The sequence below is a fragment of the Corvus brachyrhynchos genome, unplaced genomic scaffold, assembly GCF_000691975.1.
Source record: "Corvus brachyrhynchos isolate BGI_N302 unplaced genomic scaffold, ASM69197v1 scaffold94, whole genome shotgun sequence".
Taxonomy (NCBI): Eukaryota; Metazoa; Chordata; class Aves; order Passeriformes; family Corvidae; genus Corvus; species Corvus brachyrhynchos.
This window is the reverse complement of record NW_008238330.1, coordinates 2,112,241-2,133,751: the sequence shown is the minus strand read 5'-3', so window position 1 is coordinate 2,133,751 and position 21,511 is coordinate 2,112,241. Positions and strand designations below refer to the sequence as shown.

The window sequence follows — 21,511 nt, the reverse complement described above, 5'->3', positions numbered from 1 at the left end:
TGCCACCAGCACCACCATCCCTGATGAAGGAGAGTCAGCGCTGGGGCTTGTGGACCTGTGCTCCTCCACACGAGATGAAATGCAGTGCCAGCTCCAGAGGCGCTCTCAAGAGTTCTCACAGTCACACCCGTTCACATTTGCTACTGATTTGTCTTGTGAAAGATATGCTCACCAATTCTGTTGGAATATCTTCCATGGATTTATATTTTTCCTTATAGAAACAGTGCCTCATATTTCAGCTTTCCTATCCTTCCCATTGTACCATGATCCCTCCTGGGGTGCTGTTTATGTAAGAAAACAGGTATGGTCAGGAAGGTGTCTGCTGACGGTGTAGCTGAGGTGTGTTAATCTATCCTGGAATGTGTTAATGAAACACGCTGGAGATATTACAGTGACGAGCAGGAGAGAAATGGGTGTGACATACTGAGAATGCTGGAGCATCTTACTATGTATGTGCTGTCAACACAGCGCAGATCCAGCATATGCTATTAAGAAATCATCCTTGCAGTTGCATTTCATCCCTATAACGCAGTAATTATACCTAGAAGCAAGGTATGTGTAAGTAGCATACACACTGCTTTTGTCTCTCTGTTTGACCAGACATTTGCTATAGTGAGGAATAAGCTCACAGGCTCTCAAGGCAGGAGAGCATGGGGGCTCTGGTCATGCACACCTATGTGGAGAATCTCAAGTTTTAGACATGCACCCTGAAAAATTGAATAAAAGCAGTGGAAGGTCCTGAATGCAACAGTCGGTAAAGACATGATCCTGGAACTGCAATTTCTGAAATTAGTGGCCTTTGACAATGCCAGTTTCCACCCACTCTTACATACATCCTCTAAGAAATAATTTATTTATAATAGACAGTCCACACAATGCCATAACAAAGTGATTTTATTGACATTCCTCTATAGTGATATGGTTGAATAGAAAGCACAGCCTGAGTATCATGTGACATTTTTCTGTCAATATAAGCAAAATCAGTCCAATAATGAGGACCTTTCCTGCCATTGACTTTATGTAGTCTTTAACAAAAACCATAACAGACATTTCCGTTAGATAAATCGGAAGCTGCAGGGAATTTGGCTAATGGTACAATATTTACTATACCTAGTATCTACTATCTACAGGCATCTGTTTTTCTACTGGAACAAAAGAACTACATGACTCACTAGTGAGAAAGTAACAATCCAATCTTTTGGACCTTGATAACTGGAAAACCTATCCCAGATTTAGTATATTGCAGTAATTTTATCTTTTAACAATGAACACTGAGGTACAGCAAGAATAATAAAAAAGCACCGCATTTGTTGTAGAAAGATCTGTTGGTCTGCATTTGAATGAAAGTGTTTAATCTTGACTGGGAAGCCCTATTAATATTACTATGGAGACAGGGCAAATATCATTTCAACAGAAATTAAACAGATCTCCACTCAAATTTGTCCTTCTGAAATTCCATAGACTGTCAAAGGATTAATAGTGAAGGACGAGTTTAACTCATCTCCTGTGCGTTTGTATTTTAGCTTATTTCAGTTTCAATTTTCATGTTCAAACACAGTATCCTATTGTTTCCAACTAGAGGTATGTCAACTATTTGTTACAGTGAAACTAGAACAACAAAACACAATCCCAACAAACACTCCCCTCCCCACAGGCCATCTCTCAGACTAGACTACAATCTCAAACCTCAGCTACAGTTCATTCAAAAGTTCATGGGCACTTGAGCAAACTGGGTGTAAAACGTCCCCTGTGTCAGACCTGTACAAAACTCATGATTTCTCCATTAGATGTTAGATGTAGTTTGGACCATTCACTTCTTGCCTTGTGATAGCCATGGATCTCTCTGGAACATAAAAGTCAAGTTTTGAATATGCACAGACTGAAACAGAATGCTCATGAAACTTAATGCAGACGGAAGTGACAGCGTTTGCAAGGTTTAGACCTGACATCTGTTAACACGAAGATACAGATGTTAATACTGGATCAAATCCTGCAATGCTGATGTGGTTGAACAGTCAGTGAGACTACTTCAAGGTGGAAGACCTACAGATGATTTAAAAAACCTACTTCTATTCTCTTATCCATTATCTTTCCATTCTCTTATCTTCAGATTAATGCTAGTAGGGCAACAGGATTTCAAAAACAGAAATACCTCCTTCCCTCCCTCTACCATTAATACCATCATGACAATCATTTTGAGAAACATATGGACCCTCTAAAACCGTTGCCAGTATTCATTGCTCCAACTGAAAACTAGAATTCATGAAAGCTGTCAGATTGGCTCTTCCACTTTTCACTTGCATTTTAAAAATCTACTGATGTTGATATCGTATCTTAATCTAGCCACCACCAGGTTTAAAGGGAACTGAGGTGAAAGAGCTGAAAAGATTATTTCACTGTAAGTCTGCCCTATGGAATATCTTCTAGTCTTTCCTGTGGGGAAACAATGACACCAGAATTTCTGTAATCAACAGTCAGTGTTTTACAAATGAAGATGCAGACCTGGGGAGTAACAGCACTTGAATCAAAAGATGAACAAGGAAGGGTACATCTTGCCTACGCACAACAACAAAGTCAATTAATTGCATAATGGGCAGGTTAAATAACAGGCCAAGGGAGGTAGGCTCCTCCCTCTCCCCTGTTAGCACCATTCACTGCCTCACTCTGCCACTGCAATGCCACTTCAGATGCATGGCTTTCCCTTCACTCCAGGCTGGGACTGGATCCTGCCCATGGCATGATGCAAGGAATGGAGAAACACTGTGAAGTGTTGATCCGGATATCCTAAAGATCATGTCGCAGTTTAAAAACCTATTAGGGTAGGACACTTGGGAAGAAAGAGGGATAGGGCTTGAATGGCAGAATGCAAGAAAAGCCACATACAGCATTTTCTTTCTCTTTGTTTTATGAAAACAGTCAACTGTCTCTATTCCTGGCCTTAGATCCAAAAAACTTGCAAGGAAATCTGCATGACTTTGTCAACTCAGAAAGCAACTTTTAAAAAAAGTATTAGGCTGGGTGCTTGAAAGACAACTTGGATCAAGGATTTTGATGGGAAGTAGCTGGCTATGCTCTGTGTTTCCCAGAAGAGCAACACACAAGGTGCTCGAGATGGCATCTGCCAAACATAATCTAGTTCAGTGTGTGACGAGTGCCAGAAAATGTTGTGAAGAAGAATTTCAGGAGAAAGCCTTCTGTATTTCATTTAGTGGAGCTTGATGCTGTCTCTGAAATACAAACATCTTTTATTATGCTACAAAAAATAGTTTCACTTTTTCATAATAAAATATAGTTTTAAAATACTAAAAAAATTTAACTATACAGCATTGTAAAGATTGGATTTTTTCCCCACTTTTTTACTATGTTAATGAGACAGCTCTTGATTTTCCTTGGCCAAACATGGACCAACCAGTTGGATGCTTCTCTTTCTTTTCTTCTAATGTTGGAAGACATCCAACATTTGACATAGTACAGGTAACTTTATAACATTACCAGGAATAAATTAAGAACCATACAAGAATCACTGGATTTGGGGGCCCAGAGGTGAACAGGCAGGAATTACATATATTGGAAGATTTCATGTTCAGTCTCTCCATGTTCTGAGGGAATTCATGTGCACATGACAGATGCTCTGAGAAAAACATTGATCTTTCCATCTCTCCTGTGCAGTGGGGCTGGTCACGTGGAAGAGAGCTCATTTATGGAAACACTAAACATAATTTTCAGTGCGTGGTACAATGAAGCTGGCCTGTAGCTGCAGTCTCTGTTTGCAACTGTAATATAACAACAACATACTATAAAATAGATTCTCAGTAAAAGCCATACAGTAAATTAGTATAAAAGTGGCTGAAATGGCACAGAAATTGAATGAATGGGGCAATTTAAATATTTCAAATTTTTTATGTACCATTAACAAAAAAGAAAAAAAAAATTTTTGCTTAGAAATATATTTTTGGGTCCATCACCTTTCAAATACCTACTGACCTAAGAATAAAAGCAGGAGAATGATCTACAACTTGCAGAATGCAGTTTTTCAAGTGTGATGAGGTTCTGTATAACCACCATAAAAATATATGAAAAAGCAGAGTCCATTTTTTTTCTCTGGAGAGAAAAGATGAATTAGATGTGTTAGATCTTGAACTGGTCTCCTGACTTTACAGTGATCTGAAGCATAACTAACATAAAACTACCAGTAACAAGCCCCCATGGGGTGTCATATTTCATGCAAGCTGCTAGACACTATGATGTTACTTTCTCACTTACCTTCACAAATCTCACTTTGCATTTCTTGCATCCTTTAACATATTTAGTGTCAGAAGATACTCGGTATTTCCATTTCCCAGTTAAGACAAACACTTTCAATCTGAGATTAGTCTTGGAAAACAAGGGCAGCAAAGATTAATGACTAGAATGTAATCAGAGCAGTGAGGTTGACTGCAACAGCCTCAGCAAAATCCATCTGAAGACAAGCCTACTGCTGTTTTCCTTTTTTTTCCCCGGCTTCAGAGTTGGAAAGTACACCAAACTGAAGAGGATTCTGTCTGCAGTAAGAAGAGCAAGATCTTTAGTTTAGTGGTACCTAGGATGACTGGAGCGCCTTTGGGCTTCCTCCAAGAGGATGTGCAACAAAATCTTAACCCCCAGAGAGTTACAGTTCCCTTCATACCTGACAAACACCCTCATTCACTGCAGCTTCTCATTTGACAGACCCCAGACGAAAACATTCTGTCTACAACAAACCACTCTTGAGGATATGCACTATTCCACCGAACAAGAAAAGATAAACAACAGAACTGAAAACTACCCCCAGCAACCATAGATTAGCCCAACCTAACAGAAAATAAATGGCTTCTGACACAGGGGATGGGATTGTCTAGACTTGTCATTTGGAAAGGAACATTTTAAACATCAGAAAACAGAGATCTGGTAAACAGAACCCAAGGGTATTCGTAAGAGTAGAACATTCTTCTTACTTCCCCTTTTCCTTGTCATATACAATACTAAGGTAAGGGAGCCTTGTCCTTTTTGCTACATAATAAAACATCCTTCTTGAGTGTGCACAACCTTGTGCTTCTTGTGTGGTAAACATTACAATGGAGATGCCCCTCCCAATAGCTCTGAAGTGCAAGTTCTCTCCAGTACTGGCAAGCAATAATCATAACAATCGCCGTTATGCTTTGCATTGCATTACAGGTTGGGTTTTTTTTTTAGTTTTTGAAGATCTTATCTGCACCATGTATCTGGGCCAGTTCCAGCTGATGCAACTGATGTGGATCATGAGTTCACATATAAAAATTTCAGTTTTGCTCATAGGTGTTTTTCAGATGGACAATACATACAGGGAAAATAAGGATGGATGATGATATATTTGACCAGCTCCTAGTACTGGATTCAATGATTAAGAAGTAAGATGGGCTGTGATTTGATTTAGAAGATATGGGTATATAAAAGCTTGGAATGCTTGATGAGGTTTTTTTTTTATTTTTTAATCAACGTAGGTGGAAGTAAACATTTATTAACATTTGGTCAAGTGTAGTGTAACTTGCATTTGTATTTTCATTGTTATTAATGGAGGTATGTAGAGATATACAGAAACCTTGAGACAGTTGTTTTTCTATTGCATACAGACTAGCAGTCCATTGGAAACAGAGGATGAAAGCATGAAGGTTAGATCGTAGAGGGCTGCAGTTCTTCATGCACAGCTTTTGTTAATCTTGATTTTTGTTTTGTTTTCAAAAATAAAAACATGGGAAACCAAGATCAAATGATGGTGGACAGGAAAGGTGACATCATCAGCCATAAAAACACTAGAAGTGCTTGAACCCCGTCATTCAAGTCCAAAGGTGCTAGTTTCTTCAACAGCTGTCAGCAGCTTTTCATACAGCATAGAATATGAGGGGTAAGGTGGAAGATCCAAACGGTTGAAACATGTGTGTGCCCTGCAAAAGGAATATATGCTACATGTTAAGCTTAATCTAAAAAACTTGAGAAAATAAGAATTGAGAAAACTAGCTCCTACTGAGACTCAAGACATTGAAATTCACTCAAAGTAAAACTCTTGAATTCCACCAAAATATGAGGTACTGAAATGTAGGTGCACATACACATGAATACTTCATACAGAAGACACAAGCTAAGTATCAACATAACATCTAATATCCCTGCTTCAGATGTTGCAGGGATCTTGTATGGATCTTGAGGGAGAAGAATGCTGGAGGTCACCAAGGAGCTGGGGTTATAGGGCCTGACAAACACAATGTGATGGACTACAGTGACAGAATGGGCTCAGCATGTGTTTGCAGTGAGGCAGGCCTGACTGCTAAAAGACCATTCAGTGATGTGCTAACTGAGGAAGGAAGGCTGCTGAAAATATTCTTGCAAGTCAGCTGTTGGCCATCTGCTGCAAGTCTGGCCTTTAAACATAATTTATTTGTAGTACCCAAGACAAAAGCAAAATATTCTGTGCAGAGCAAGCTGCAAACTTGATTACCATCTCTTCCCCCAGTTTTACCATTATATTTACCTGCCATTATATTTACATTGGCAGCACCTTCAAAAGAAGCCATGGAATGGGTTCCATGTGTGCCTTCACCTTGTTGCAGCTTTTCTGGCAGCAGCAACTAGACCCAGAGGCAGACAGCGCTTCACTGTGTGAGGTGCCATACAAATGTGGAGTAAAGAAACAGTCCCTGCCCCAAAAGTTCAGCCATTTCAACTGACTGAGAAACTGCACAGCTCATTCAACAAATGGATGTGGGAGGGACACACATTTTCAGTACAATAGTTTCAGTTTTTTTCAGTCAGCTTAAGAGTTTTGCATGATGCTAGCAATACTTCTATTTCCTCTTCCTCACTCTGAAAAAATGTGAATTGGCAAAACTGTACAGAAGGAAATGTAGCCTCAATGGCTAACAATGTCTAAGCTTCTGGCCCCTAGTATTTTTAGAAGACATGGAGTTGTTTTACTTCTAGCTCTTCTATCTCATACTTAATTTAACTCAATCTCAATTCTATTTCTGTTACACTGAAGCAGCAGAGCTATCTTGGAGAAAACTACATGAAACCATGCTAGTCATCTCTTAGGCCACCCACAAAGTGGGAAAGACATAACGCTAGTAGATAGGCTAGCCTGAGACTTGTAGATTCAGAGGGAGAGTTTTATCAAGCACCAGTGGTGAATCATTAAAAGCAACATGGCAACTGAAATAGCCAGAGGCATGTAATCTTCACTGCATTACAGGATTCCAATTAGGAGAGCTTTTACCATCCTTTTTCCCCTTCTGAATGAAGATTTGTTAGCTGGTCAGTCTCAGAAGAGAGTACAATAAACACAGAATTTTGTGGAAATGAGCTGGGAATGCCTTAGTGAAAAAGGAAATTAATAAAGCCACTATTTAATTCACGTCTTGAATTAAACATGCAGCTCATGTGTATTATCCATGAGTAGCCCTGCACTGTTTATTGTTTATCTCAGCAATCTTTGGCAACGTAAGTTGCTTCTACAATCCATTGGCAATACATATCAACCACTGGGAGTTAATTAACAGAAGGATTCTCGTAGCCCATTCTGAACATGTTTATCACAGGCAAGACAGCCACATGAAGACATAGCCAGTCTTGAGGAGCTCAGCTGCTGGGCTCCAGAACTGGAAGAAGCATAGCCATGGTGGCTCAGGTGTGGATGCTGCTAATGTAGTTTTGCAGAACCAGACCTCTGTATGGTACTTAACCATGGCACATTTAACTGTTTGAGACAACAGCATCTCAGACATGGCTGTTGTGCATCCTATTGTGTGGTACAGATGTATCCACAGCCACTGACTCTAGTGTTTACTTTCTTGCAGACATTTATCTTGACTGATCATTATCCATCTGATTTCACCCTGGTTATGAAACAACCTTGCAAAGCTGCTGACTTTTAGTCATCCTTGACCTAGTCAAACTCAGAAAAAAGATCAATTCCTTTTCTTACTATGAGGTTTACAGATGTGGGCTCTTCTATAGACGGTCTCAAGGAATTTATTGTGGGGAGCAAAGAAAGGAAAAAAAGTTAACATGTCTAGAAACACTGAAACATTTTGCCAAGCAACACTCTTGTCTTCGCCATTTAAAAAACTTTACAGAAAAAAATACTTGCACTTCAAAGAAAGGTCATCAAATTTGAAATGGAAACAGCATTTCAGGAGCACTATCCAGGTTAGGTTCTACCTACTTATGGTGCAAACCACAATACATTGCTAAGGGCAAAATCTGAGTTCATATTCTCGTTTGTGAAACTAATGTGGATCTACTGCAACTCCAATGATGCCTGTGAAGCCCACTCAATCTTACATAAAGATAATTACATGCAAAACTGTCTGGTTTACATCATATATTGTGTGATACTGCAGTACACAGGGCAATTAAATCAGTGATACTTTCCATAATACCCACTGTTGTCTAACTGTGTCCCATCCTCCAAAGGGGTAAATTCTTCCTGAATCATGTTGGCCTCCTACTACTGATCTCAGTGAGAGTGACTACAGTAAGCACAATCCAGGCAATACTTGCCACACATATGGGGGTGAAAACATTACATCAGTAATGCAAAAAGTAGTCACAGCAATGAGAAAATATTTCTTCCCTTGATTCAAGCCTCCTACCACATAAGCCTGCTGACATTTGAGAGGGTGTTCAGGGAATGTGAGTCCTGGAATAAGAATTACATTGGTAAGAGCTTTTATGGGAAGGATTCTGGCTTCTCCAGAAGAAAATGCAAGATAAAGTAATGTAAACCAACTCTGACCCTCGTATGGCCTCATTCTCCAGTAAGTTAAGCAGTAAATGGACCACTTAAAATTTCATTCTTCCTGGCTGTCTGTCTTTATTGCTTAATATAGTTTTGGTGGGCTCGAACCTTTAATCTTGCTCATTCTTCACAATGCTATGCTATTTCTTTTCTTCTAAGAATTCTTTCTAAAAATTATGAGTATAAGCTTTCAAGATTTTTGCATTCTTCTTTTCTTTTTCACTTCCTTTATTCCCCATAAAGATGAGAGTCCAAAGGCAGTAAGAGTGGGCACAGAACCCCACCCTATCTTAATTATAGCTTGAAACTATCTACTAAAGTAAGGCTTGCATTCTAACATAAACATGCCTGTCAGGCAGAAAGTGGGCAGTTCTCCTTTTCACCTTGCTTTTATTAAATGAACCCACAAACCCCTCTTTATCAATCTCAGAACCCACAGGCAGCAGCTTTTGTTCCTTTTGCCTGTAAGAAGGAACACTTACATGCTGTCTGGGAATAAGTGTTTAATAGACGAATGTAGATTTGTAGCTGATGTTGCTGCTGTATTTGAAAAAAGAGGAAGGGTAAGAGGGATGGGATATAAGGAAAGGTAAGAGACAGCAAATGCCATGCACTCAGTCCATCAGGAAAGAAGGAAATTTTGAGAATAAAGTTCTTTGTAGTCATACACAATCTTTTTAAAAATTATTATATGGGATTCCATGGTGATTAAATACTTAATCATCCAATAGAGAGGAACAGAATTCTCTTAGAAAAGATCAGATATTTACTAGCACTGGTAATCTGTATAACACATAACACACACTACACTGCTGAATGAAAAGCTCTTCTGATGAAAGGGTAGTTGCAGCTCAGCACTGTTGGGAAAAGTGACCTCATTGCGTCAAATGTGATTATTTGAATCCCTGAGATGCATACTGAGGTCCATCCTTACTTGATACTCAAACAGACATAATCTTGGAGCTGGCAGGAGTTTTTGCCAGGTGAGGAGCACAACCATAAGGTGGGACAGTGGCATTTGTAGGCACCGAACACTTTTGCCAGCTGAGGATTTAAAAAGACTGAACTGTTGCCTCCTATAGCTATAGTAGAAAGCACTGCTAGTTCTTAGCACAGCTCTGTTTTGGGCCAGGAGTTCTGCTCAAACTAGTGGCTTTTCATTAGTGTTTGGCAGGGAACGAGAATCCATTCTTGATGAACTACTACTAAAACTGATTCAATTTAAAGACCTGCATGACCCAGAAGAGGTGAAGAGAGGCTTCCTGCTTCAGAAGAAGCTATAGTTGCAATAAGTCTCCAACCATCTCTACTCAGGCAACCAGTTAAATGTGTAATGCCTTCATTTTGGGGCAAAGCTTTGCATATTACATAGGAAGAGTAAAACTCAACCTTGATGAACAAGTGATTGAACCTGCTATTTTATATGACAAGCTACACCAGTTTGGAAGAACCCATGATGCAGTTTTACACTGACAGGTCTGCAAAGCTGGCAGTCTCTTTGGAACCTGCTTTAGGGTCGTCATCTGAAGAGCTGGGATTAGAGCAGCATCTCTGAGCTGTATGGTGCCTCAACTTTCTAACATATGTGATCTCAAAAGTAAATATAGATAGGAGTAATGTATCTGGCACATGTGCACACTCCAGAAATAAAGTACTGGTGTAATCTTACTCTTCTTTGTCTTAGATGAACATATTACAGCACAATTACCCTGTTCATGCAGGGAACTGGTACTAACAAACAAATTCACCAATTTAGAATGAAGTTACTGGATATTTAACCTTCCTGAAAAAATCTTCCTTATCTTCAGTGCTTTCAAGAAGCACTTTAAGTGTCATGTATCAGTGGTCATTCTTTGAAAAGTGTTTCATTTTAGAAATTTATACCATGCCTTTTTTCTGGGCATACCATGTTGCTGCTGCAAGTGCAAACAGAACTGAACTATCTAGTTTAGGTGGTTTTGCTCACTATAAGCAAATGGTAGTTGCAGGCTCCATTGCAAGGACAAGATGTAAGGGAGATTTGCCTAACGACTTCAGCCATCTGGAGCAGAAGTAAGGGATAGAGAAAGAGTCATGGACTCTTCTTATAGAGCTAAAAGTTCTCAACACTTTGTACAGCAGTTAGAGAGAAGAGGGAATTTGTTGTGGTTTATTGTAAACAGCTAAGTTAGTTACACTCATGTCACAGGACTAACAGGCTCACAGGATATGACATACGACTTTTTTTTAGCCTGTAAGTATTAAGTATGTAAATAAATATAAATAAACATGGGCAAACCATAATCAGGTATTTAAAAAACAAGGTTTAAATAATACTCATTTAGTCGCTAAACTAAGGATTTAGGGAACCTCCAGGTTTAGCCTGTGTGTTTTACGCATTTCTTAGCACTGTGTATACTTGGCAGCACCCCATAATTTTATAAAAATGCAGGCAATAATTCATGGCAATCAAGCTGTGTTTATTCCCCATGAGCAAGTGTTGTTCCTTTTTCCCCTGGCTAAAATGAATGCAGAGCTCTAAGACTTCTAAAAAGTGCTACCAACTTTCACCTGGAAAGGAGGCCTCTTTCAGGGAGAGCAACTCATTCAGAGATCAGCAGACAAACATAAAATCCTTAATGTGAATATCTCGGGGCTAACTGAATCTGGGTCAGAAGTAATGCCTAGGTTCACAAAGAAAGTTAAGCAGAGCAGAAAGGGGCCAATTACCTTTTCAGAACTTGATGGGTCAGCCCAGGGCATTTTCTGTGCATGCACCAAGGTCCACCCTCCCCTCTCACCCCTTTCCACCCCAGAAGGAGTGCAAAGAGAGCTCTACAGAAATGCTGCAGTCTGTGACTGCTGGTTGCTGACTGTCTACAGGCAGGAAGGTCCTCAGTAAGCTCTGAAACCCTTACATAGAACCTGACTAGATAGATATATATATATATATATACTGTAAAAGGAGGATCTGGACTACAAATAGCAAACTGTTGCTCTCAGGCTTTCTTACCACATTGCTGGCTGAAGCTTGGAGGGCATGAGTCATCTCACTGACCTTACATGTTTTCATCTGGTTTTAAATCTCAGTGCCCACATCTAGCTTCATGTAGGCTCTGGCTCTCCATATAATCTCCGTAGAGTCTTTATGGTAGATGGACATAAATCAAAATGTACCAGCTGTGACTCAGCTGAGCTATTTCAGAAGTCTATGTTCAGGTGAGATGAACTGTTCCTTAAAAACACTTACTCCCATTTCCTGACTTTAGAGGGAGTCCCCATAAGATGTCAGCTCTGAGTACCTTCTGACATAGTGCCCTGGGTCCAGTTTCTGCATCTCCCCACTGTATGAGCATGGGCTTGAGCAGACTTGGACTGAGAGGGTGACCAGATTTGGACCTTCCCTCTCCAGAGGACTGAGGTTTGCTCAAGTCCATGTCTTATAGTATGTTTCTAGGTAAACAACACGGAGAGCAAGTAATGAGAAAACTGGACCAGACCCTTTGTACATTGATTGACTATATTTGCGAGGTCTATGAGATGAAATTTTTGCTCTGTGCCATAAAAGTGGCTTCCTTTGGAGTGTAGCTGAAAGCAAATTATAAGAGCAGGAAGAAAGCATCCTTTGGAGGGCACACGTGATATAAAAGGGCCACTGTGGAAAAGTATCTCAGAGGCACTGAAATGCTCTGTAATCCCAATGGGGCAGAGCCTCAGGCAACTGTAAAGACATTCAAGAAAAGGTGACTCACTTCAGTAAGGAAGGATGAGTGCTGGTCACCCATAAAGCAGTAAAACAGAACTCAAAGCCGAATCCATCACTGGCTGTGCCATGGCTCTCCTGGGTGGCCTGAGACAAGTCCACTCCTTTGTGCCCCTGTCCCCTTGTTCTGAAAAGGAAGATGACTCCTCTGGGAAGCACTGCCAAGTCTGTTGATTCTGTATGACATTATAGCTCATTTGCTCCTAGCTGGCTAACTGAACTAGATGGAACAAATTGGATATTATCACCATGTGGTCAGAAGTCCTGTCACTAAGCTTCTTCATTACAAAAAAGGGGAACCATCAGACTAAATGAAGGGAGTACACTCAGGTCTCTAGACAAAACTCAGAGGCAGATTTTGGCTTTCATGTCTCTGTAAATTCATAAGTATTTTTATTAGCACTTTGGAAGTAAAGAGAACAGAATCAGTTGACAGGCCCCTGTTGGGCTGAATCTGTTCTAGAAGCGAAATAAGAGAACTAGGTTTGAACCCACGGAAACCTTTATCTTAACTATTTCCAAGGATTCCAGGAAGTTTAAACTGAGCCTGCAAATCAAAAAGACAACAAAATAAAACACTTTCCTCTGAATGTAATTACAGAGCAACAAACTGATAATTGTTTCTTTGTTGTTGTTTTTTTAGGTGTCCTTACTGTATTCATTAACTGGCAGGGAGATGCAACAAAGTACCAGGCCTATGTTTCTCACAGCAATTCTGGTACAAAGTCCTGGTTGGGACATACCTTGGGAGGGAGGTTATTTTCCCCCATTTCTCTATACAGAAGCGCCGCAGGCCGTTGCTCCCTCGGAGAGCAGCAAAACCCTCGTATGGCACACTCGATGTTCCTGTGACGAACTGTAACAACCGCAGCCTCTGCTCATTGTTAAACCTCTCCACAGCTGCCCAGAACCACCGTATCACTATGTGTCCATCATGGTAACCTACACCAAGCAAGAAAAATTAAAATCACTCCCTCCTAACTGGGAAGTGCAACACTGAAATATGCTCCCATTAGCATGGGGCAGTTGATCTCCTACTGGAAAGATCCTGGCCTACCAATATATCTTGTTCTTCATGAGCAGTAGGTCCCAGCTTCCATTTTGTCCTGGCTATGGATACTATAATATCACTAACTCATTTCAGAACCTGAAACTCAAATATATACTTGAGGTACACTCAGGTCTCACTAATCTCTTGGCAAGAACTGGGGTTACACGCATGAGATATTAAAGACCAACTGCAATACGCCACACAGAGTGAGTCTTAACAACTTAACACTGGTTCCCAAGTAAATTCTCTTTTGGATTGCAATAGTGTTCAATATACGGAGAAGGGTTTGCTGCCACAAGCCCTTCCCTGGCAAACTTCCCCCATGAGGGACTCTGTGCCTTGGTTTGTGCTAGTGAAAGCCAGCATATACCAGGCGGAATCTGTTTCAAAAGTTAAATAGAAAAATGTAGGAGAATAACTTTGGAGACCAGCTGTGCTTGTGGTAACCTGCGTATTTCAAGGTAACCCAAAGGCTGGGCAGTGATCAGCAAAGACTGAAACCTTGTACTTCAGGGGAGGATATGTGAATCTCAGGGACTTTCCACTTGTGGTGCAGAACTGGTGGATTTCACATTTTTCCATCATCCAAGACAGCCTGGATAAATCATTGTTTAAAGCAAAACCAGGCCAAGCAGTAGAGAAGGAAAAAAATCCAGCTTGACATAGTTTAGGCTGAGGGGACAGTTAAGCAAGATATGTGAGTTGTTGAAATGTAATTGGCAACTGTGAAATTCAGCTCCTCATTTCAGCTGCCTACTGAAGCCAGGAGGACTTGTGGAACTACTTTCTGTGAGGCCAAGAATTCAGTCACAGTCATCTTAGATGACTTGTAACTTTTAGATCTAATTCTGCAAATCCTTTTCAGTCCTTAATAGTAAAAACTCCTGCTAAGTCTGCAGGAATTGAATAGATAAGATCCAGAGAGAAATAGCAGAAGCAATTTCAGTAGTATAACACCAGAACACCCGCTGATCCAAACCTGAGATCTTACTTTTTTTTATTTCAGGAGTTATTCTTCACAATAACTTCCTGGACAAAAGAGGGCATTTCCCTTAGGAATGACAGAAGGAAAAGATGGAGCAAGACTTCCATGTTTTAGACTGCAACAGGTCAAGATAGTAGTAAACATGAGCAGGCAGTTTACCTCCACGATATTCTGTGTTGTTCCGCCAGTCATTGAGATCTATCTCTGCAGTGCCAGCTATAACTAGCTCCAGTTCTCTGGCATCAAAAACAGAGACAAGCCTGGAGTCTACAACCTGGAACAAAAACGTAAGCACAGTTCAGACTGGAAATGAAGCGAAGTCATAAACCTATGGTGCTGGTGCCCAGCTCTTTATCCTAACAAAGTCTGAATGTTTGCATTCACATGTTTGTGTATGATTAGGGAAGGGCAAGAATAGGTGACTATGTGGGTTGGTCAGCAAAGCCACAGGTTTTCAACCAGTCCTTGTAGCAGCTCTGCCAGAAAGATGTTCTCAGATCCAGGTCTTCAGCAAAGGCAAATTGCAAAATCCAGGGAAAACAGTGGAGCAGCATCCAGGAACACCACCAGCAAGATAACAGCTTGGACTGCACCCAAACACTGACTTTACTGGAACGAATCCCTGAAGACACAGTGTGTTTCATCAGCTTCTCATCAAAGTGTACAATTCTTCACAATCTTCCTTTCCCAGGGGCCCCTAACTCTAACCCAAAACCACAACATGGTAGAACAAAATTTGCAAGTGCCTACTTCTCTTACTGTGTGAATGGAAAGCAGTGTCCTTCTTAACTCTTGATCATAAGTAATGCTTTGTCATATTCAGAAGACACATTTCTTTCCTTTCTCCTTTAGTCCTAAACATGACATATGCAAGGTCTCTGTCTCTAGAGATCCAAGAACTCCAATTCCTTGCTGTTTGTGTGTATTTAGCTATTCTCTAGGGTACCAAGGAAGCACAGTTTAGCCAGGGTGCTACTCCCATTCACATGAGGAAGGGATGACTGTGGAAGCATCACTTTGTTACTCACTTCGTAGAAGCCACGGACCAGGGCCTCTGTTTGCTGAACCACTCCTCTTTCCACTCGCCACTTAACCATTCTCTCAATGTACTCTTTTTTGTTCTTTTCTGTCACTGCTGTATTTGCCCCTCCAGATTTCAACTCTCTTTCAGTCACCTACAGAACAAAGATAAACAGTGGTGTAGCAACGTATGGATCATGTTGTGTTTCAAACACGAGATTATCCAAGCAATAGTACAGGAAACAACAGGATGGAGAGACAATCACAGCATTGGAATAGGCAGACTGCTTTTTGGGAACTGCCAACTGGAAGGGATATCTACTTGTCTCTTAAGCAACAAGTGTTACCCTTCCCCAACCGCTAGTAAAAGTGTTTACTCGGAAATGCCAACAGCTAAAGAAAGTATCATAAAATGAATACTCCAAATACACTACCTAAAACAAGACCCGTACAGCTACCTTGCACAGGTAACAAATAGTCACTGAGGGATTCAGAGTTTTGTATCAGCCATCTAAACCTGAGAAGAGTTTGTACTGTAAATAACTTTATTTTAAGCAAGAGCTGCAGCATTTCTTTGCATTTTAATAGTTAATTTAGTTGGCTTGGGTTACTAAGGCTTGAGATTGAGAAGCGATTGAAGGAATCAGTCTGGATCCTACCCAGCAAGCACATACTCCTCCTCCCATGTGACAGAAAATTGTATTTGTCTTGCAATTATTTTCACATTCAATTTAGTGGATTTAAAAAGAAGAATATTTTGATCTCCTCTTCAGTTTTCTGCTGCTATAGCAATAATGTCCACCACCAACAGTAAATGAACTGTATGAATACATATTCATTACTAGTATTATTTATATTATTATCTACTTATTAGCCCAACAGACAGGACACAGCATAGGCAGTATTTAGGTCACTTTACTTCAGGGACCTATTGCAATATTATGAATTAAGAAATATTGACTGAGTCATCTAATCTGTAGCTTTGTTGAGAAACAGCAAAAACAGGTAAAGCTGGATGGAAGGAGTTAGGAATTCTTAGCTGGTTCAGGTTAAATTCTCAAACATTAATCATTGCATCACCATTATACAAGCAATGCTGCATTGTCCAGAAAGCAAGGTTCTGGCCCAGCTGCCATGCTGTATTCTTCAAGGCTGCAAGGCATTAAGATACATCTGCAAAACCAAAGACTAATTGTTGTCTAGCTTTAAGCATGACCATAAGTCTAGATGTTCAAAGTCTCTTTCAAGACTTCCCACAAACATCTAGGAAACTATTGATTTTTTCAACTTCTCATTATCCATATAAATTCAAATATAGATAACTATTAGTTATCTATAATTGGAGCCTAGCAAATTAATAGTAATGTGTCCCTATTTTGGGCCCTCTATCTTAGAGGCATTAACCGCAGCTGTGAGCTACAATTCAGAATCAGGTTTCAGAGTAGCAAGAAGACATTTCAACCAATCTAGCTCATTCCTTTTACCTGATGGGAACAATTGCCAGGGCTCAGAGACAGGCTGTGCCCAGAAAGAGAGCTCAGAGTAAGGCCTGGAAGAACATTTTCTACCGCGTAAAAGCACGAGAAAGTACTTTGGGTCTTGAGCAACTGACAGGTTTCTGTCTTATAAGTGAAATTCTCAAGTTGTCATTGAGTCCCCACCAGTAAAAATGTGTAATGCTCAATTTGACATTTTGTCACTGCTGTTATGGGAGTGCTCCAGGTTCCAATGTGCAAGAAGGCTGGAACTGATCTGGAGTAAATTCTAATTAAGAAAGTACCAGAAAGAGGATTTGGCCTGAAAGCCTTAGAAGTTCAGTACACATCAGAGATGAAACAAGAAAGAAAATATGAAAGCAGCAGTGACTGGTCCATAATAAAGTCATTGTGGAAGCAGGACAAAAGGGCTGTAACCATCTACCATACAGCTTCTCAAGGAGTCAGTATATTTCTTGTTTCCTTTACCCAGCCCCTGAAATCCAGCTTCCCAAATATTAGCAGAGCTCCCACTGTGATCTACACTTGCATGTGCACCAAGCAAAGCAATGCTCAGATGGCATTTAAGTGGTCAGATACTCCTGGTATGGAACAATTTCCAACTAGAATCCATTTGTGAGCATAAAATGTGACAGCAATTTCTTTGTTATTTTGCTCTCAGCACTTAGCAAATTTCAGGAGGGAAATCTTACTTTCACTTAGGACTCTTGGATTCTGACGGTTGTAATTCACAGTGAGAAGCAACTTTTCCCTCCATCATTAGCTCTAGCAAGGTTAGTGTCCAGTACATAGGAAATAATGTACTAGACAACAGCCTCAAAATCTGGCTTTTAGTGTTCTTTTGCTTTCATACAACAGTATCTACAACAGATTGTGATTTTTTTCTATTCTCTTTGGAGCCAACTCTTATCTTCCACAACAGACTCCTATGTAACTGTTTTTCCTTTGAGGAGAGTATAACAAATAACTAGCGTGCCAAATGTAACTCTCAGATGCATCAGAGCAACTCAGTTCTTGTTCAACTTTGTAGTCTTCCCTTGTAAATACAAATTTTTCTCATCTGCCTTTGTGAATATGTCTGTATGTTTCTGCCTGCCTTTGTGTATTACTTTTATGTAGCCATACCTTCCAGGGAAACCACTGTACTGTCAATTCAATGTCATGCAAGCTCTCAGTTCCAAGTCCATGAAAAACTCCTGCATTTGAGTCTGCGGAAAAACAGTGTTACGGTTCCTACAGGGGTTTCCCACTTCAATTCTTCTGCCTCATCCTTTTCATCTACCCTTAACTCTGCTTATCCTTTGTAACCTTTTGATATATGCAGGCTAAATTCAGTTTTAATATACCCCCTGAAGCCTTGCTTGGTTTCTGTAACTTTCAAGCTCATAGCTGAGCAACCCTTTAACTCACAGGGCTGGAATTCCTCCCCTCAGAAACTAGTCTAACTTTTCCCTAGTTCACAGAACTACCCCAGGTTTGTGCAAACCCCTCCTGGAAACTTCACTGTCAAGTGCTGAGAGCCATTCTCTGTATATTCCACCTGATCTCTCTGCTCCCTTTGACATTGTGTGTCTGTTCCTTACAAGTTATCTCCATCCCCTGTAGTGTTTGGTGAGCTTGGTTCTTCAGCCTCTCTAATTTTCAGTATCTCCTTGGAGATCCTTAATCATGGTCTGAATATTGCTTTGAATCCCTCCAGGGCTTTCCAGAGACAGTTATAATCCAGAATGATTTGCAACAGCAAAGAGCACCAGGGCTTCAGTTCAACCCAAAGAATCCCACAGGAGACACTTATTCTGGTTTCCAGACTGCACTTAAGCCAGTGTTGTGCTCTACTTAAGGCTATAGTGACCCAGATCAGCCAGGTTACAGAGAATTGTCTGACTAAGGCAGAGCTGAGCTGTAGAAAGCACAATAAATGGATGTATATATCAAGTTGTTAAGTAGGGGCAAGGTAAGTAAGAGACATAGAAACTAACAGGGAGATATTAGACAAAATAATGGTGAGGGTTGCCAGGTCCTACACCACCTGTTGAATGTTTTTTATCCCTCCTAACCCATCCTTTCAGTCACATCAGCTTTAAGTTACATTGCTTGCATTTCCCAAATGCCACATCTGTGTGAACTACACCCTGGAGAGAAGAGCTGCACTCCAGAGAATTCCTCATGCTCATCAGTGTGTGGCTCAATAGGCCTCTAGGGGGGCTGGTATTGTATATTATACACCTTAAGAATAAACATCTGCCTTGGAACAGGTGGCTTGAAAGAAACAGAAGGTAGGAGAAGAAAATGTTATTGAAAGGCTAAAGGATATGTTCTGACAGAAAGATGTTCATCATGCTCAACTTTGTCAGCTTCAAATTTGCTTTTCAGATGTTTTGCATAGCTGTGCTCACCTGTCCAAACACCTCCTCATTCACTGTGAAGGTTAGATCCAGGATATCTGTGATATTATTATCCTTCATCCACTGCAAGCTCTGATGGAACTCTTCATCCAGGTACTCTAAGTCGCTTAAATCACATGGCCTGATTGTGAGACAAGAAAAGAGGTATGACCCTGTGACTACTGGCAGGATGATTTCCTACTAAGCATGTGAACAAATTTACTGAAGATCCATCATAAAACTGAAGTTCATTTAGTTTTGCTAACATCAAAGCCTGTTTCACAGACCCTCTTGAAGCAGTTCTGTAACTGTTTGCTTTGCATAGCTGGGCTCAAGGCCAAATCTGTTGGCTGCCTGCATTATTTGCAGTCAGAAGACACCCCTGGGGCTTGATTTTATGTGGATTTTCTGGATGCCCTGCACGTCACAGCACATGTGCCCCTTCAACCCCACCATGCTGTGCCTGGCTGCTTCCATTACCTATCATCTGCCAGGTGAGCACACAGGACTGAGACAGGACTGGCAGACCAGGCAGCCTAAATTTCTGCTAATAAGGAGCCATCCTTGTCTGCTGAAAGGACAAGTGAATATTATGAGCAACCTGGTTTCAAATTCCCTAAAGGGGCAATAAGGATGCAGGGAGAATCCTAGGTTTCAGCCTATTTTCAGACTAGGTCAGGTACAATAGAGATATAAGTGTTTGTGCCCCAGCAATAATCATAGTTTAAAAAAACTAACATGATAAAGAATTTAAAGGACTGTTAAGACAGGTATCTTTGCTTATTTGGAATCATCTTAATTGATAAACTATTTCAGCTAAGCTTTATTCTGCTCTTTAGCATTTAATTGCAGTCTTGAGTTAATACTTACGGCTTTTTTTATTGTTGCAAATTTTATGTACCTTGTCTTACTTCAGTCTATTAATTAAAAAGAGACTGGTTGTCAATCCAAATTACTGTTATAAACGTCAAACTGAAAGTAATGCATTATTGGTAGCTTACCCTTACTAAAATAAAAGACAGGAGAAGACCAAAAAAACCATTCATTGGTTATATCTACATTAACATTATTAATTAACCCAAGTTGTGTTTTAGAATGAAAACCTACTCCACCAGTGAGGCATGACAAATTATGTACTTTTTGCTTGATATAACCTCCCCCCTTCTTTTGTTACTATTTTTCATTCCATCAAAGATGTTTTTCAGTCTTCCACTAGGTTGAATCTTCATAACTCTTCATCAGTAGCAAACTCTTGAATTGTGTGTCAGTACTTTCTAATTTGTGTTTCTAAATGTCATACTTATGTATTTTTGTCAACATAGTATTTATGAATGGTAAATTCTTGGAGAAAGCAAAGAAAAATTAAAATGTGTTCATTTTCTATCGCAGACAAACTAACCAACAGCAGAAAGAACTTGAAGGTCAATGTACTCAAAGCAACTCCCTGAGGGCCTGTGTCTCTGCAGGACTCACTGTGGGATCACAGTTTCTGCACAGTTGCATGGTTATACTCACAGCCTTAGTAGTGCTTTGTAGAACGGCCTTGTGAAGAAAGCATCAAGAAGGTACTGATGAATGAGAGCAAGGCCAAGAATACGACCGCTGAACCTGAACCTGTGAAATAAAAATGCAGAGTAAATGAAGTGTAACTCAAGACTTCCAGCATAGAAACTTACACAGGTAGCAACTGGGGCTTGTTTGTTTGTTTCTAAATTAGTTTTCTGTTATAAACATATATTATAGTATTGGCTTCTCGCAAAGTATTAAAGTAGATATTATATAATGTTAGAAATGCTTTTTGCTGTGTGGATGTAGTTTTCTCTCGTTTTAGCAAGAATGTTAGCAAGTGTGAGCAAGTAAGATAACCTCCAAGGGAGCAGAGGATGAGGCCCAAGGAGCTGCTAATCAACACTTTGTCCAGAGAACAAAAGGGCCCAAAGGCTGCTCCGCCCGGAGAACGGGCGGCCAGGAGGGTCCGAGAGCCGCTATCACCGCTCTGCCCGGGGGGCAAAGAGGGCCAAGCTGCAATCAGCCCTGACTGTCTG

General features: G+C 40.4%; 1 protein-coding gene across 7 annotated transcripts in view; it reads right to left on the bottom strand.

The window, feature by feature from the left end:
- Window positions 1–876: 876 nt before the first annotated feature.
- HECW1 (HECT, C2 and WW domain containing E3 ubiquitin protein ligase 1) overlaps window positions 877–21,511 on the bottom strand; it is a 200,993-nt gene continuing 180,358 nt past the window's right edge. For 4 of the 7 annotated variants that reach the window (XM_017734636.1, XM_017734637.1, XM_017734634.1 and 1 more), the window contains 7 exons: window positions 20,982–21,080; window positions 19,479–19,608; window positions 15,595–15,741; window positions 14,726–14,840; window positions 13,274–13,472; window positions 12,520–12,657; window positions 877–5,939 (listed from right to left, as the gene is read on the bottom strand). In XM_017734636.1, coding sequence (XP_017590125.1) covers window positions 5,828–5,939; window positions 12,520–12,657; window positions 13,274–13,472; window positions 14,726–14,840; window positions 15,595–15,741; window positions 19,479–19,608; window positions 20,982–21,080 — 940 coding nt within the window. In that variant the 3' untranslated portion in view covers window positions 877–5,827. The remainder of the gene's footprint in view (window positions 5,940–12,519; window positions 12,658–13,273; window positions 13,473–14,725; window positions 14,841–15,594; window positions 15,742–19,478; window positions 19,609–20,981; window positions 21,081–21,511) is intronic. The other 3 variants (XM_017734639.1, XM_017734638.1, XM_008633834.2) reach the window with 1 other exon arrangement.